This window comes from Lytechinus pictus, chromosome 17, assembly GCF_037042905.1.
Source record: "Lytechinus pictus isolate F3 Inbred chromosome 17, Lp3.0, whole genome shotgun sequence".
Classification (NCBI taxonomy): domain Eukaryota; kingdom Metazoa; phylum Echinodermata; class Echinoidea; order Temnopleuroida; family Toxopneustidae; genus Lytechinus; species Lytechinus pictus.
In genome coordinates this window covers 9,529,506-9,544,196 of record NC_087261.1, presented here as the reverse complement: position 1 = coordinate 9,544,196, position 14,691 = coordinate 9,529,506, and the positions used below count along the sequence as shown (strand labels likewise).

At 35.3% G+C, this 14,691-nt stretch overlaps 1 protein-coding gene across 1 annotated transcript in view; it reads right to left on the bottom strand.

Moving 5' to 3' along the window:
* The window catches only part of LOC129280349 (uncharacterized), a 105,183-nt gene that overhangs the window by 69,266 nt on the left and 21,226 nt on the right, over positions 1 to 14,691 (bottom strand). The window contains exons 6-16 of the mRNA XM_064112195.1: positions 13,165 to 13,316; positions 11,504 to 11,582; positions 10,832 to 10,910; positions 8,408 to 8,478; positions 6,699 to 6,712; positions 6,247 to 6,382; positions 5,227 to 5,504; positions 3,908 to 4,123; positions 2,968 to 3,145; positions 2,400 to 2,474; positions 1,743 to 1,835 (exon numbers count right to left, since the gene is read on the bottom strand). Coding sequence (XP_063968265.1) covers positions 1,743 to 1,835; positions 2,400 to 2,474; positions 2,968 to 3,145; positions 3,908 to 4,123; positions 5,227 to 5,504; positions 6,247 to 6,382; positions 6,699 to 6,712; positions 8,408 to 8,478; positions 10,832 to 10,910; positions 11,504 to 11,582; positions 13,165 to 13,316 — 1,371 coding nt within the window. The remainder of the gene's footprint in view (positions 1 to 1,742; positions 1,836 to 2,399; positions 2,475 to 2,967; positions 3,146 to 3,907; positions 4,124 to 5,226; positions 5,505 to 6,246; positions 6,383 to 6,698; positions 6,713 to 8,407; positions 8,479 to 10,831; positions 10,911 to 11,503; positions 11,583 to 13,164; positions 13,317 to 14,691) is intronic.

Below are 14,691 nucleotides of genomic sequence, written 5' to 3'. Positions count from 1 at the left end.
TTGGAAAAATTCACATTTCATATCAATGAAATGCCTTCCCAAAGTATTTACTTTCTCAAGAGTGGTTTAAGAAGTCATTTATAAACAAAAAAGAAAGAAACTGTCTGTTTATTTTTGGCTAGAAAAGACACAGCTTCGAAAGAAACCAAGTATCAACATACATACAAATGCACACGTGGGACTGTGATGTACTTGCCTATGTGTTTTTATGTGTATTAATTCATTTGGAAATCGGTCTTTTGTAGTCAAAAGAGAGGTCATAATTCCTCTTCTTAATGCTTGCAAATTATCAGGGTACACCAAATTTTCGTAATATAGACTGTAGAATGTCATTTCATTGGTGTAAAATGTGACTTTGACTCAGATTTTCAAAGTTCTGTGGAAGATTTCTTAGCAGCAACATTTTTTATCGCAGCTCCCGGAGTCTGAATAGGCTGAGCTAGATCTAGAGCACAGCTGTATGCAGTGGCTTCATGCAAAGCTCACGCCAGCCGGCCGGCGCGGCTGGCTGGATAATAGCTACTGTATGCTATAGCTGTAGGCCTAATATGCAAACTTTGTGTGTAGATCAACAAAAAGGGCGCATGACGAACTGGGTTGCAATTTGAACTGTAGAAAGTTGATAAATGCGTGCAAAATCGGGAGAAAAATTGCGCTATTCTGAAAATTATTGGTTGCCCGATTCGGGCCACCAAAACTTAACATTTTATCAATAATGGTTGCCCGAGGTGAATTTCTGGTGGCCCCGGGCCACCGGGCCACTGCTAATGTCGAGCCTTGCTTTAAGTCATATTATTCGGTACAGTAAACCCACAAAATTTCTGATCCTCATTCAACTTGCACACCTATGGTTGAGTTAATACTTTACATCAACGAATGTCTAGTAATTTCAGGAAAACTTCTTTTTCATTTACAGCAATTTTCCTTGATGTTTCTTTGCAATCTTTCATGCAAAAGCTGTTAAAAGTAGCCAAGATAAGACAGGCATCATCCACCCCCCCCCCCTTCCCCGACAGCCTAAAACCTCTGAATTAGCCCAGTTTTTTCAAGGTTGAGGTGTCTTATAATGGATGAGAAAGCTTTAATCATAACTGTCCCTCAAATTTTGATCATGATCTACTAACCACATGTTTTGTACATGTATTATTACACAATGTCCCTGTACACATGTACTGCATATTTGGCTTTGAAATTAATTTGCATTCAATGTGTGTTGCATAAAATCTTGTTTTCATTTGTTGATTATATTTTGTTAATTTGTTGATGATCTATAATTTACTTCTCAATGTTTAAAATCTGATTCCATATTGCTTGCTCTTCCAAAATCAATGGGGGGGGGGTGGTCAGGACTTTTCCAATTACCTCATCACATTTGTAATATGTAAAAAGTTGACTGCTTAAAAATTGCTCTCAAAACTAAACTGTTTGAACTTGCTTTCCCACAGTTTCCATTTATTAATATTGCATACAGTATATATCATTTGCTTTTCTAACTAAGTATTTCCTCTCAACAGCGCCTCAAGCACATCATGAAATATTGGCCCTTTACAAATACTTCTTTATTATCATTAGTAGAACTCGTAGGCAAGGTTAGATTTAATATTGTTTTCAATAGCACTCTAACTGCACTGAAATCTAATTACTGATCAGTTACATGTATGAACAAAGAAAAATAATAAATTAGTTGAATGTCAGTCCACTCCAAATCTTGTGCTGAGTGAGTTAAGTTTGTGGTTTTTTACCCTTGGTCTTCGCCGGCTTTTTCTCTTCTTTCTTCGCTGCCTTGGCAACGGAAGAAATATCAATTTTTCCTTCACTCTTCCTCTTCTTGATTGCTTGGTGAGAGATGACGTGATGAAACAAAAATTTGGAATTCACTCTTACTGGAAATACATGTACATGTATTACTCACTGGATTGCATTCTAGGAAATTTTTCTCACACTGTATATAGCGCAGTATTACATGTGTACATGTATTATGTACATGATTTAGAAGGCATCAATTCCATATTTATTTCCAAACTCATTAAAAAGAACACAATGGGAACAACATATAAAAAGACTAAGAAAACGTGAAAAAAACAAAGATATCAACAGAACATAAGCAATGAAACAGACGTATCAATAAAATACATAACTAGATATACATTGTAACAATACAGTTGAAACAAATTAATGGAAATGGGGCAGGCATGTATGAATTATAGTACATGTAGACTCTGTATAAGTTGACCTTCAAAGTTTACGAGTCAAATTATCACCAAGTTGATGCATTGTCTCACAGCAGAATATGCCAAACATATATGTAATTATGAGAAAGAGAAAAAGAAAGAGAAGGACAGAGTGAGAGGAAGGGTGAATGAGAAAAAGAGAGAGAGAGAAGGGGGCATGGAACTTACTACGTTTCTTAGCCATTTTGGTAGGTTTAGGCGTGGTTGGTGGGGTGGGTGTGGTCAATTTCTTCTTGGTCCCAACTGAAGGATAAACATAAAAAAATCAAAGTCACATTCTTCTCACTACCAATAATATGGTCATCCATAGAAGACTGTTTTACAGTGCATATTCCTTTTGAAGTACAAAATAATACACAGGGTAAAAGACGATTCATCCCCATAATTTAACAGCCCTCTTAAGCTCTCAAAGTTCCCCAGTAAATTGCAAGTGACTTTCTCATAAATTATTACGGCACAAACAGAACAAAAAGTAATTCCTTTCAGAATTAAAAAAAATTGTAAAACTACATGTACTCCTAAAAATTTACTTCTATTATACATGTATGTACTATAATGAAAAATGATATAATAATATCCATATCAATAAATAAAACCAATAATCAGCATAATTGTTGATAACAATGCTAAAAGATATACATGTAATAACAGTACAGAAAGTAACAACCAGTAACCATAGTGACAATACCAAATATTCAACAAAAATTTCATGCTTTTATAAAGCAGAACTACTCACATTCAATAACCTCCGGATACAGCCTCACATTGGGCTCTCCACTATCTATCGTTGGTCTGACTGAGCCGTCCGGTAGGAATCCGATACTTAGGTTACGTAATGTGTTGGATTGAAGGGTGATGTACCCCTTCTCCTTGAACTTGTTGATCAAAAAATGGCAAGACTCGTCTCCAATCCCCTAATAGTGAGAGAATATTTTGTGTAAACTACATATATATTTACTGTAATTCCACATTTCAATAGATTCATAAGACACAACAAAGCTTAATTGGTTGCCATAAAGTCTTTTGTGTTTCATGTTTTATCTTTTTTTTTTCAATTTTTCTCTCCATGTGGACGAGCATGGAAACACCAGGGGGGGAGTGTTTCACAAAGATTTAAGTATGACTTAAAGTCGCACTTTAATGCGGACGCGTACATGATATGCAACGCGCGATCTTATTGATAGATACGCAGTAGTGTGCGTCCTCACGACACGATCTGACCAATGCGGACATGCCTTTCATACCGCACGCAACTAGGCATTTAAGTGTGACTCTAAGTCATACTTAAATCTTTGTGAAACACCCCCCAGGTCTTTGGTGCCCCATCGGTTTCTCCATCAGTTTGATTACATTCTTTCTTCCAGTCTTTCTAAATATGAATTTGTCCTTGTCAATAATAAGCATCTGAATGCAACGTTTATCATAATTTGTCAAAATTTTATTAGGATTTAATACACACATATGAAATTAACTCACACTGTGTTATAACAGAAATATTGAGGTACATGTAATTTATGCAACACAAGAACAGATCCCCAGTTTCTTGTATTAAAGTCATGCGTAACTAATGGACGGTTTTGCGAAACAGTCCCCAGGCCCCCTAATGACTTCTAGTAATTTCATGGTGTTCGATCACAAGCAGCAGTTTTCACAACTATAAAGCATCCACTCCTTACCGTTACATTGCATTTCCCATCTTTTATCCTAAGGTACTGATCGGGTTTGGTCAGACTCTCAAACATCCTAGTCTTCTGTCCAGGCACTCTCCTGATCCGCCAGTAGGCACTTTCTGTCTTCTGCCCGGTAGCAATGAGGCCATCCTCGCCATCCACGCTAAGGGTCTGCGTGCGGGAGGTGTAGAAGACTAACAGCCCGTTGTCACTGAATGTTCCCTGGTGATTTAGGAAGATACCGGTAGACAAAATTATGTTCATGAAGAAGGCACAATATGGAGACAATATCTGTTTGTTTTTCAACAATATTTGTTTGGTTTGTTTTTGTACTTGGTCACTATAAGCCAGACCCCTATATCACTCTATCACTATGTCAGTGGTAAATTGCCAATTCATCTACTGTCAGCTAATCCATTCATCACATCGTCTACTTTCATTTAGTCAAATGCCATTCCGTCCATCAACATTTCGTCTAACAACCATTTGGTCCAATCATCACTTCGTCTCATCTCCATTTTGTCTATGACCATTTTGTCTCATAACCAGTTGGTCTAATATCCATTTTATTTTCATTCATTTTGCACAATTAACACTAAATCCAATTAGGGCAAATGGTATATGGACTAAATGGCATTGGAGCAACTGGTTATTAGACAAAATGGTGAGTGGACGAATTGGCAATTAGCCCATGTGGGTAGTGGACGAACTGATGGTAGACCAAATGATATTAGACGAGATGGCAATTGGACGAATTGGCATTAGACGAATTGGAAATGAACCATGTCAGACATCATTGTCACTGTACGTCAGACCCCTTTGTCACTTTGTACATCAGAGACCCTCATTTTTCTCCAATCTTACTTCCCTCTATGAACTACTAGAGCCATAAATTCAGGTCATTATGACGTTTCATACGAACTAGAAAACAATGACAGATCATGTCAGTGAGGTCCCAAGTAGAAGGGGTCAGACATACTTCCTTTTTGGAATATCCCAATAGCTTGAAGGAAAAAAAATCAACAAGTATCCATAATATAATACAGAATTCCTTGACTTACAACAGATTCCCTTTAGACTTTGATAGGGGCAGAGTGAGGTGATTGTGAGTGGGAGGAAGCAGGACTACCTAAAGCAAACATTGATTATTTTATTTCTATTTCAATAAAAGGGATGACATATTTTTTTTATCTCCAGACCACTTTTGAAAATTATCTTATTTCTTCCTGTCCCCCCCCCTTCTATTTTTTTTCCCTCTCTCTACCCCCATCCCTCCCGCGTAGTGCTGCCCCAGAACTTTGACAATTTTGCATGACGAATCTCACCTTGACATAGCAAAAGAACAGCTTCTGAGGTCCTAGGCCGGCACCTCGGGGGTCATGGGGTCGTCCACTCTGTACAAAGGTCAGCATCTGATTGGGTGACTTGACCGACTCGACGGCCACAGAGCGGTCAGCTTGGACCTTGAGTTTGAACTCGCATGGTAAGCCTGATTTCTTGACCCCGCTGGCCTTGTTGTTATCAAGAGAGAGGTAGAGCTCCGGCTTTGCGAGGGTCCGGAAGATGCGAACGTTGCCTCTCACTTTCTCAACAAGGAATATTGCTGAGGAATCAAAGAAAATTGGTATAATCATACATTCACATCATAACTGCGGTCCGTTAAGAGGTTTCAATTGTACATGTACCATGCTACAAAACCATGAACTGTGAAGATGTGTGTACAATTATACATGCTCCCTTTGGCAAAGGTTCCTAATTGAAGTGCAATAATACAATAAATCTGCATCATCCATGGTTTTGCACCATGGTACAACGAAATCCTCTTTGGAGAATATGAGCCTGTCGTCTATAAAATAACTAATCAGTCACCTCTTTTATGTATTCATTGGTCTTCTAGCCACTGCAATTAAAAAAAAAAAAAGAGTCTCAAGATGATTGTTGTCTTTCTCAATAAATTTGATACCAAATTACTAATTCAAATTAATAGATATTTCTAAATTCCTATCTCTTAAATACATTGTTTAAGATCAATCTTATTTTGAGTTTGAGTATGAGTTAAATCTATCGCAACTCTTTGTTAGACAGACTCCAGGAGCCAGTTTTATATAGACTTAGAGCTATTGTAACTCTGCCAATACGCTTACTACAGTACTAATGGCTCCAGAGCCAATCAAAATCAAAGTTTCTATGGTAGTTAATAACATAATGGACAAGTTACCATCATCATATTAATCTTCATGAAACTGCCCCCAGACTACACTAAGGCTTGGAGGGGCAAGGAATTCTTAGCCTGCCCCTCCGATCTTTACTGTCCTTGGAAAGTTACATTGCAGCTAAAAGCTCACCATTTTTATTGGGTGATTCTGGATCGCCGCACGCATCCACTGAGTTGTCTGAGAGTACTTGGAGAGCTCGTCCGCTGACTTTTGACACAAGGGTCACGTGACATCCTGTCTCATACTTCCACTTCTCCTGGTCCCACTAGGTATCAGAAAGGAATCAAAGACAAGAAAATGTGATCAACTTTTCTTTTCAAAATACCCTCACAAATTTATTTTGTTGAAGAATGTTTATTATAACATAAAAATAATAACAATAGAATATTAATGTACAGTACAATACATATGCAAAATCATGCAAAATGTCCCTCCCAAAGCACACATCTACACACATTCACAAGATCCAAAACATATTTTTAATTCTTTAACTGAAAATGTACAAAAAACAATCTCTTCCAAGAGTCACACCGAAAAGGTCCCCTAAAATATTGAAAATACATGTAGCACTTAAAACTTACCATTTCTTTTTCAACTGTGGAAAGAAGAAAGAAAATTGGAAGAATGACAATCAAATTAATTGGTAATAAATATCTCACATAACAGTAAAAGCAATCTGTGAGTATTGTGTCATACAAGTTATTTTCCAAATAAGAATAAAGCCTTTATTAAGAACATACAATCAGATATTATACCAGCACTTTAAAGCACATTGCAAGTACCCTGAGCATTTATTTTATATCTAGTGCATTTCCCCTTTCATGAAGCTTTAAAAAAGGGATTTTCAGAGAAAATAAAGTACTTAGTATGGAACATGTATAAGTACACTAATTTCCAGGCTTCCCTATTTAAATAAACCACATCTAATTTTACAAGCAGATGGGCATGTGTAGAAAACTCATGAGTTCCCACTTTTAATAAAGCACAAAACACAAAATGTTCACGGGCTTCTGAAAACCAAAATAAATGGAGAGTTCCCAAACCACTAAGTTACATCCATTTACAAGCACTTAAACAAAACAATCCAGCTGACTTTCAAAAATCATTCATTTCATTTCTGTATGTGCATTCGAGCAGAGGGTCATGCAAAGTGGAAGTAAGCATTAAGCTCGAAGCTGCAAAACCACATCTCTCTTTCCTTTCTTGTCTCACTATCAAATGCGCACTAATGGGGAAAGAGCCTTAAACCGCAAATCACTTTTCCTTCTCATTTTCTTTTTACGGTTTCTGGTGTTAGCAGGCTCTCTCTTTCCTCTTTTATCGATTCACGAGGGAGATGTTTGCAAGCCGATTTCACTTCACTTGGATGATCGCAAAAATTTTATCCGACACCCCATGAAGCTGATTTACTCATCCAGAGCGTGTTTCCGAATGTGACATAAAACAGGTATTAAATAAAATTATGAAAGTTCAAGAAACGCTAATCAGTCTTCCCCTAAAAGAGTTCAAATACTTTGGATGCCTGTACTGTATATGGGAAGGGTGGTTAATGAGAACAGGCGAGCATTTCACAAAACAAACAAAGTACATGATTTTCACTGGCTATTGTTTTAATCTACTGAAATCTTTGCATCCGATTGGCTCAGAGCAAATTATATTTCAGTGAAAGTCGCAGATTTTTTTTTTTCATGAAACATTCCCCTGGGAAGCATTTAATGAAAAGTTTTTTTTTAAGTGATTTTCATTGACAAATCAGCATTCAGCCAATGAGATGCAAGGATTTCAGTGGCTTATAACAATCGGTAAAAATCACTGACTACTAGTATCTGTTTCATGAAATACTGCTATTTGTACACTTTACAAGACAGGCGGGATAGCTCAGTTGGTAGAGCAGGGGTTTCCTATTCCGGTGACCCGGGTTCGATTGCCAATTGGTGCGCTAGTGTCCTTCAGTATGAAAAAAATGCATTTAAATCCCTCATTACCAGGTCCCTCGGAGAGGAAAGTAAGCCATCAGTCCTGTTGCTTGCTCACAAGCATTCATGCTTACTTAGCAATCAGGTAAAAAATCACTAACATCATTACTACCATCAACGGTTTATTTTCTTTTATCCTCAGATGGAAGTATACATACAGCACATAGCCTATATACTGTACATGTATATAAAAGTAAAAAGGTATTAAAGGGTTCACGACAGATTAGTAAAACAATTAATAATCAATTTACTAAACAGACTTCCCCTTTACATCAGCTGATATATAGTGAAGAATGAAAAAGATTAATACTCACAGCTAACAGGCTTGTTGTTTGTAAACAGTTCTCTCACAGTATTCCCGTCATCTTCACCAGCATCTAACCACCTAAGGTCAAAGTTTAAAGGTCAAATAGTTACAAGGTGGGTGTCTCATAGCTCTACATGTATTCGTAAGTTACGAGCGACTTTACTAACGACTGGTGATCCTTTCTTGTGGTAAGTGATACTCTCCAGATTTTCATTGGCACTGATATATTTTCTGGGACTAATGGCCACCAGTCGATCGTACATGTATAAAGTTACCTGTATTTATAGTTACAAACAGCTTTATGAAACACCCAAAAGAAGACAAAATAGACATAATCATAAAATTTAATATGGATTACTATATAGTAAAGGCACTATATTCATTCACTAACAAGATTTTTTTATTGCAGATTGGCTGTAAAGAAGGAATAAGAATGATGTTGGGGGGGGGGCAAAGAACTATAATGTGGGAGTCTATAATGTCTGAAGATTCTTGGTATATACATGTAGGGTAGGAGATTATCATTTATATTGTACTCTCTAATGAGCTATGTTTTTTTTTTAATCAGTGTTGGAGTTTTCATTTGGAGCTATTTTTTCTTCTCGACCCCCCCCCCCCCCCTTTTTTATGGGAGAGGGTGGTGGCTTCCCTTTTGGTGCACATCACACATAATATAGCTGTTAAAACAGATTTATTGGAATTTACATGTACAGTATTACTAACAGATCTTTGAGTATAGAAGTGGTGGAAGAAGAAAATTCTTTGATGATTATTTTGACAGATTTGGAGTGATTTTTTTTTTAATGGTTGCCCAAAATGAGGGCTTGTGGGGTTAATAGGAGGCTGTACACTACAAGCTTTGCATTTTAGCAGCCTCCTCTATTCCAAACCTGTTTTTATCTTGATTATTATACATATAAATTTATCTTGTTTTATTTATTATGTATCAAGATGTATGGAACAAAACATATTGTAAATGATTGCTGGAAATGGAAATAAATGAAATGAAATGAGGGCACTTTGGACTGCAATAGCCTTTAGTATCACCCATGATGTGTTACACAATTCATTATAAATATTGGTTCACATTAATTGCATTTATTACCAACTTTCACTGATATACAGTGCGTATAAAAAAAAGTTTACACTTTGAAAAAATCCTGTAAAATTATACATTTGTAATATCCTGAAGATTTTTCCACATTTTAACATTGGTACAGATCCATTTAAGCAAATGGCGATATAACTGTCGAAAAATATTTCTGCTTGAGTGAGCACTACCTACTTTTGAAAAGTTAGTGAAAAATGATTTGCGCAGAACTTTGAAATAGTTATGCGAATAAAAGTAGACCTTAATCATGAAGAACATGTGGAATTTAGCTAGTAAAATTGATTTGAAGATATCTTTTACCTTTCTTGACTTGTTTCTTTGCCCAAAACACTTCAAAAAGTGCATTTCACCCCACCCCACTCCCCCACACACCGAGGCCATCGTGACGATATTTGCTTTACACTGAGCTGTGATTTACATGAAATGGCTTAGGCTTGATTTTCATTTTGTTAATCATTGTCAAGCTTGGGAAAAGTGTGGAGAAACAAGTATTAAATGAAAAATGAAATGTTAACCCACTTTAAATGATAAAAACTTAGTGAAAAAATGCTGGAGATGTCTGAAACTTTTGTTCAGATTCAGTTATGTCCTCAAAATCCAGCTGGCACAAAAAGGGTAAAGGTTGTGCTTACTACATGTAAGTGTTGAAATTTCAATTTGGGTGGCAAAATTGTTACAAAATGCTTGAATGTATCCGTTTTATTTCAATTGACTAAAAGTGCAAGGGAAATGTATGAGAAATGTTTAGCAGGGAGAGTTTGATTTTGCCCTTTCCCCTTGACACAGCGGTGAAAACAAGCATTTCTGCGCAAACAGATTTCTGCGAGCTTTACAAAAATGGACAGTGCTCACTCAAGTGTAACATTCCGTCAAAACTTTTACTTTCATTGGATAGACGAGACCCAAACCCAAGATTATATGTGAAAAAAATACCCACATGTTGTATATTTTTTAATTCCCAGGGCTTTTTCAAAGTGTAAACTTTTTTTTGATACGCACTGTATAATGATTTCCTTATCATTGTAACATAATACATTAGTATTAGGCAATTGGAGCTAACCAAAATAGCAACATGAAATTAAAAAGAAGTTTGCCCACAGTCAGTCATGTAGATAAATTAGTTCACAATTAATAATGAACATCAAATTTGGTATAAATTCTACTTGTGAAACCTTACATCATCTTTATAGGAACTTATGTACACAATTTACAGAAAAAAAGTTAGTTATTATAAAAAAACAAAAACACATTTAGAATGAAGTTGGTCGATGGCATATACATATTATGTATTAATTCTTCTTATACTGTGTCATAACAAACCTGTAGCAAGGGAATACTGCTTCTGGCCCACCTCCGTCCGTTTCCTTGACAACCACTTTGTCAAGAAACCATCCTTTGCCTGAGGTCAAAATCATATTATAGAACAAGATTTAACAATTTTACATAAGGGAAAAAACATATGTGTTAACAGTTCAATCTAAAATAAGAGTTTCCCTGAGGACTTTGTATGCATTTTGGTTTTCTTCCTGTGAGAATCTTATCTAAATCTGTCAAGTTTTTAACACCTTTTCATGATAGTCTACATAATTATCATTTTTGCCTTGCTTACATAAATGACTTTTAAGAAAAGGAAAATGGGCTTGAGACAAAGGTAAAATTAGAAATAATGTACATATACAACAACCACTGGCGACATGAACCTTGTGTTCATAATAATTGTATTTATTTGTATTGCACAATTTCTATATGGATATACACGATTGCACATTACAATACAAAGCAACTAAATAAGAAACAATAATAAGATACACAAAACATGTATAATTTGGTCACAATTAGAGGGGAAACACAGGAAGCATATTACCACTACAAATTACATTTATACAAAAATGTGACTTTTTATTGAAAAGAGACTATTTCATTGTTCATTTGGAAACTCTATAATGAATAAATATAGGTGAAATGAGAAAAAATGAGGAAAAGATGTCTGACCTTGTTCAGCTGTGTCGTGGCCAATCACAATCTTGTTCACAGTTCCCAAGGAAACGGCTTCCAAACTAAAGACATCAGTCTACAAATTAAAAAAAAGACATTAAAAGACATAATGTAAAATATATTGAAATTTGATTTTGATTTTTTTTTACTGTTAGTACCAAGTTGCTCCTGTCATTCTTTCGAGTACTGGTAAAAATGATTATAAAGCAAAAATAAATTGGAAATACAAACTTCTTTGCTATTGTCAAAGTAAAAACTTAATCTATTTGCAAATAAGGGTTTGATCTTCTTATTCTTAATAACAAAAACAAAAGAAGTCTACAATGTTTTTCAATTTCTATTATGCAGGGAAAAAAATATATATTTTGGTGGAGAAATGGAAAAAGAAAAAAAAATAGTTTGGCTTTTCAATTATTTGAATTTATATATTTCATTTCTGATACACATTATTGATACAAGATTGTTTTTCTATTTAACATCAAATAATCAGAATCGGTTTTGGGTCAATATTCCATTTTTGCTTTTTCCCTTTCAAAATGAATTTTAAACAAAAAACAATTATCTGATAGTACCTCAACTGCAAAGACTTGCAATACAAAGAAAATATATATAATCTTTGGTTTGGCTTTTCTTAAGACTTCTTATTCACACAGGAAATAATAAAAACTAAGAGTTGCTCTTTCCAGGAAACCAATTTATGAAATTGAGTTTTGACGTCCAAACGTGTAATTATGCTTTTCAATGATACAGAACAGATGTCCTGATGACTTACTGTAGGATTTGAGCTATGGACAGTTACATAATTTACCTTGTGAAAAAATAATGATTACACAATGCCACATCAGAATCACAAAAAAGTCAAAGAAAGCTGAAAAAAAAACAGTCTTCATTTATCAACCAACACACAGGTGGCTCGGCAAGATATTTATCACCATCAGGTCTTTGTTATTTTAAGAAATAATAATGTATTTTTCACCCGCAAATTAGGAGAAAAACAACCCGATTAACAAGGCTCTCCTTTCCTTCTGAACGGCCCTAAGGCCAGGCTATTTAACGACCCTGCAACTCATTAACAAATCGTCATTTGTTGGAAAAGAAATCTTGGAGATAAACAAGGCCAAATCCTAGCAATTATCTTAATGCATCTTTTTTTCCATCTCCCTTCAGCCTAGATGATTATCAAGATCTGATAAATCTATTCTGAATCTGTACATGTACTACTAGATACCATACCCACATAACATGCAGATTTCTTTTATTGTATTTTAAACATCAAGCTTCGGGCAATCTATATGCATTCTATTCTCAATTCAATAGTCTGACCAATTTTCCTTTAGCAATGATGCAGATATTTGAACAGAAAAGCATAAAAATCTACTAATCAAATATTTCTTGCAAAAACCAACAAAGTGATTTCTACAATGAATACCAGGAAAAAAATACTTACATGTACTTTATAAGAAAGTTTTCAACAAAATAAAAGACAAATTTGACAAATCAAACAATTATAATTCAAGAACACAAGTTGTACTCATCAACTCTCTATGGAAAACAGGAGGTATTGGAATGAGAATTAGAGAACATACATGTAGGCATAGAGGGGTTAAAGCTTCTTTGCAAAATTAAATATTAAAAAATAAATAATTCTAAACCCTCACCTTTCCCTTTTCAAACTTCTGTTTTCGTTTTGATCGAAGCAGTAACCTCGGTCCCGTGTCTCCTCTATCTCCATACAGCGTGACGTAAACATCCGCCTCAGTTAATGCATTCCAATAGTTACCCGTCGTCACGGATACCTGATAAAGAACCACTGGAAAAAAGGGGTAAAATGTAATATAGTAAATCTTTAAACTATGGGTATGACGAAAATGATCTTGCAATTACTCTACATTGTGTAACCACTGGAAAGGGAGTAACATAACACAATACATTGAATGTAAATAAAAATTAAATGACATGAAGAAAATAACGCAAAGTGCATTATTACAATGAAAAGTGTGTATAAACTGCTATGTGATTTTTTTTCCATATGACAAACATGTTCTTCCAAATTTCTGTCTTGGAAGGTTACATATATATGACTTTCATATTCTTCTGGAAAAAAATGTACACATTCAGTAAGTGATTTTTTTTTAATACAAATAATTTGTACAGATCAGGTTCCCGTCTTACAAAGAGTTGTGGTTGATCCGATCAACCTCAATAATATGGAAATCCATCATGATGGTACTTTTTTTTCATATACATTGTACACGTAGGAAATTTACAAAATACCATTTTGTTAACACAGAGGAGCATAGGGAATTGTCAAGGGAACAATGAATGTATGGATTTATCATCATATCTAGATAATATTTTGAACGAAACATGCATTTTGTATGTTGACGTTGCTGGCTTTCCATAGTTGAGGATGATCTACTCGATTGCAAGTCTTTGTACAATAGGACCTAGATATAATTTTTTTCCTATCATTATTACAAGTAATTTGTCCACTCCTATATTATATCTAAAGTGTAGATAATTTTTTTCTCTTTAATTTGTATACAGTACATGAAAGATATCTTCACATCTACTGTAGATGGCTCAATATGTAAATGTATGGTAGGTGCCCTAACTCTGCAACAGGCATCATTTATAGCCAGGCGTGGATCCAGGGGGCACGTGCCCCCCCCCCCCCCCCCTTTGAGAACTTGAAGACCATTTTTTTTTTTTTTTTTTGGCTTGTCAAATTTTTTCGGGTACGAAATACCCTTAATTTGTGGTTGAAAACCATTTTTTTGGAGGGGGGCTTGTCAAATTTTTTCGGATACGAGACATCCTTAATTTGTGGATCCGCCCCTGTTTATAGCTTTATTTTGCAATGAATGGGGATTTTACAGGGATCCTTTTTGAGCATTTTCAAAGCAAGATCGACATGAGCCCCTTTTCCCTGGTCTACACAGTGCCCCTTGTCTGTGCGATACGAGAAACTGCACGGTTCTTATCAAAGAAGACACGCAGTGTAATAAAAAATTTACATTTACAATTCAGAGACACATATATTCATTAATAAATCTGATTTGAAATGGTGAAAATAATCAACTTCAGGCATTTCACTAAAACACTAAAAACGCTTCAAATTTCACTTTCCTGATCAAAATCCATCCATTTTTGGGGTTTCAATCGAAATAATGCTCTGAATAATG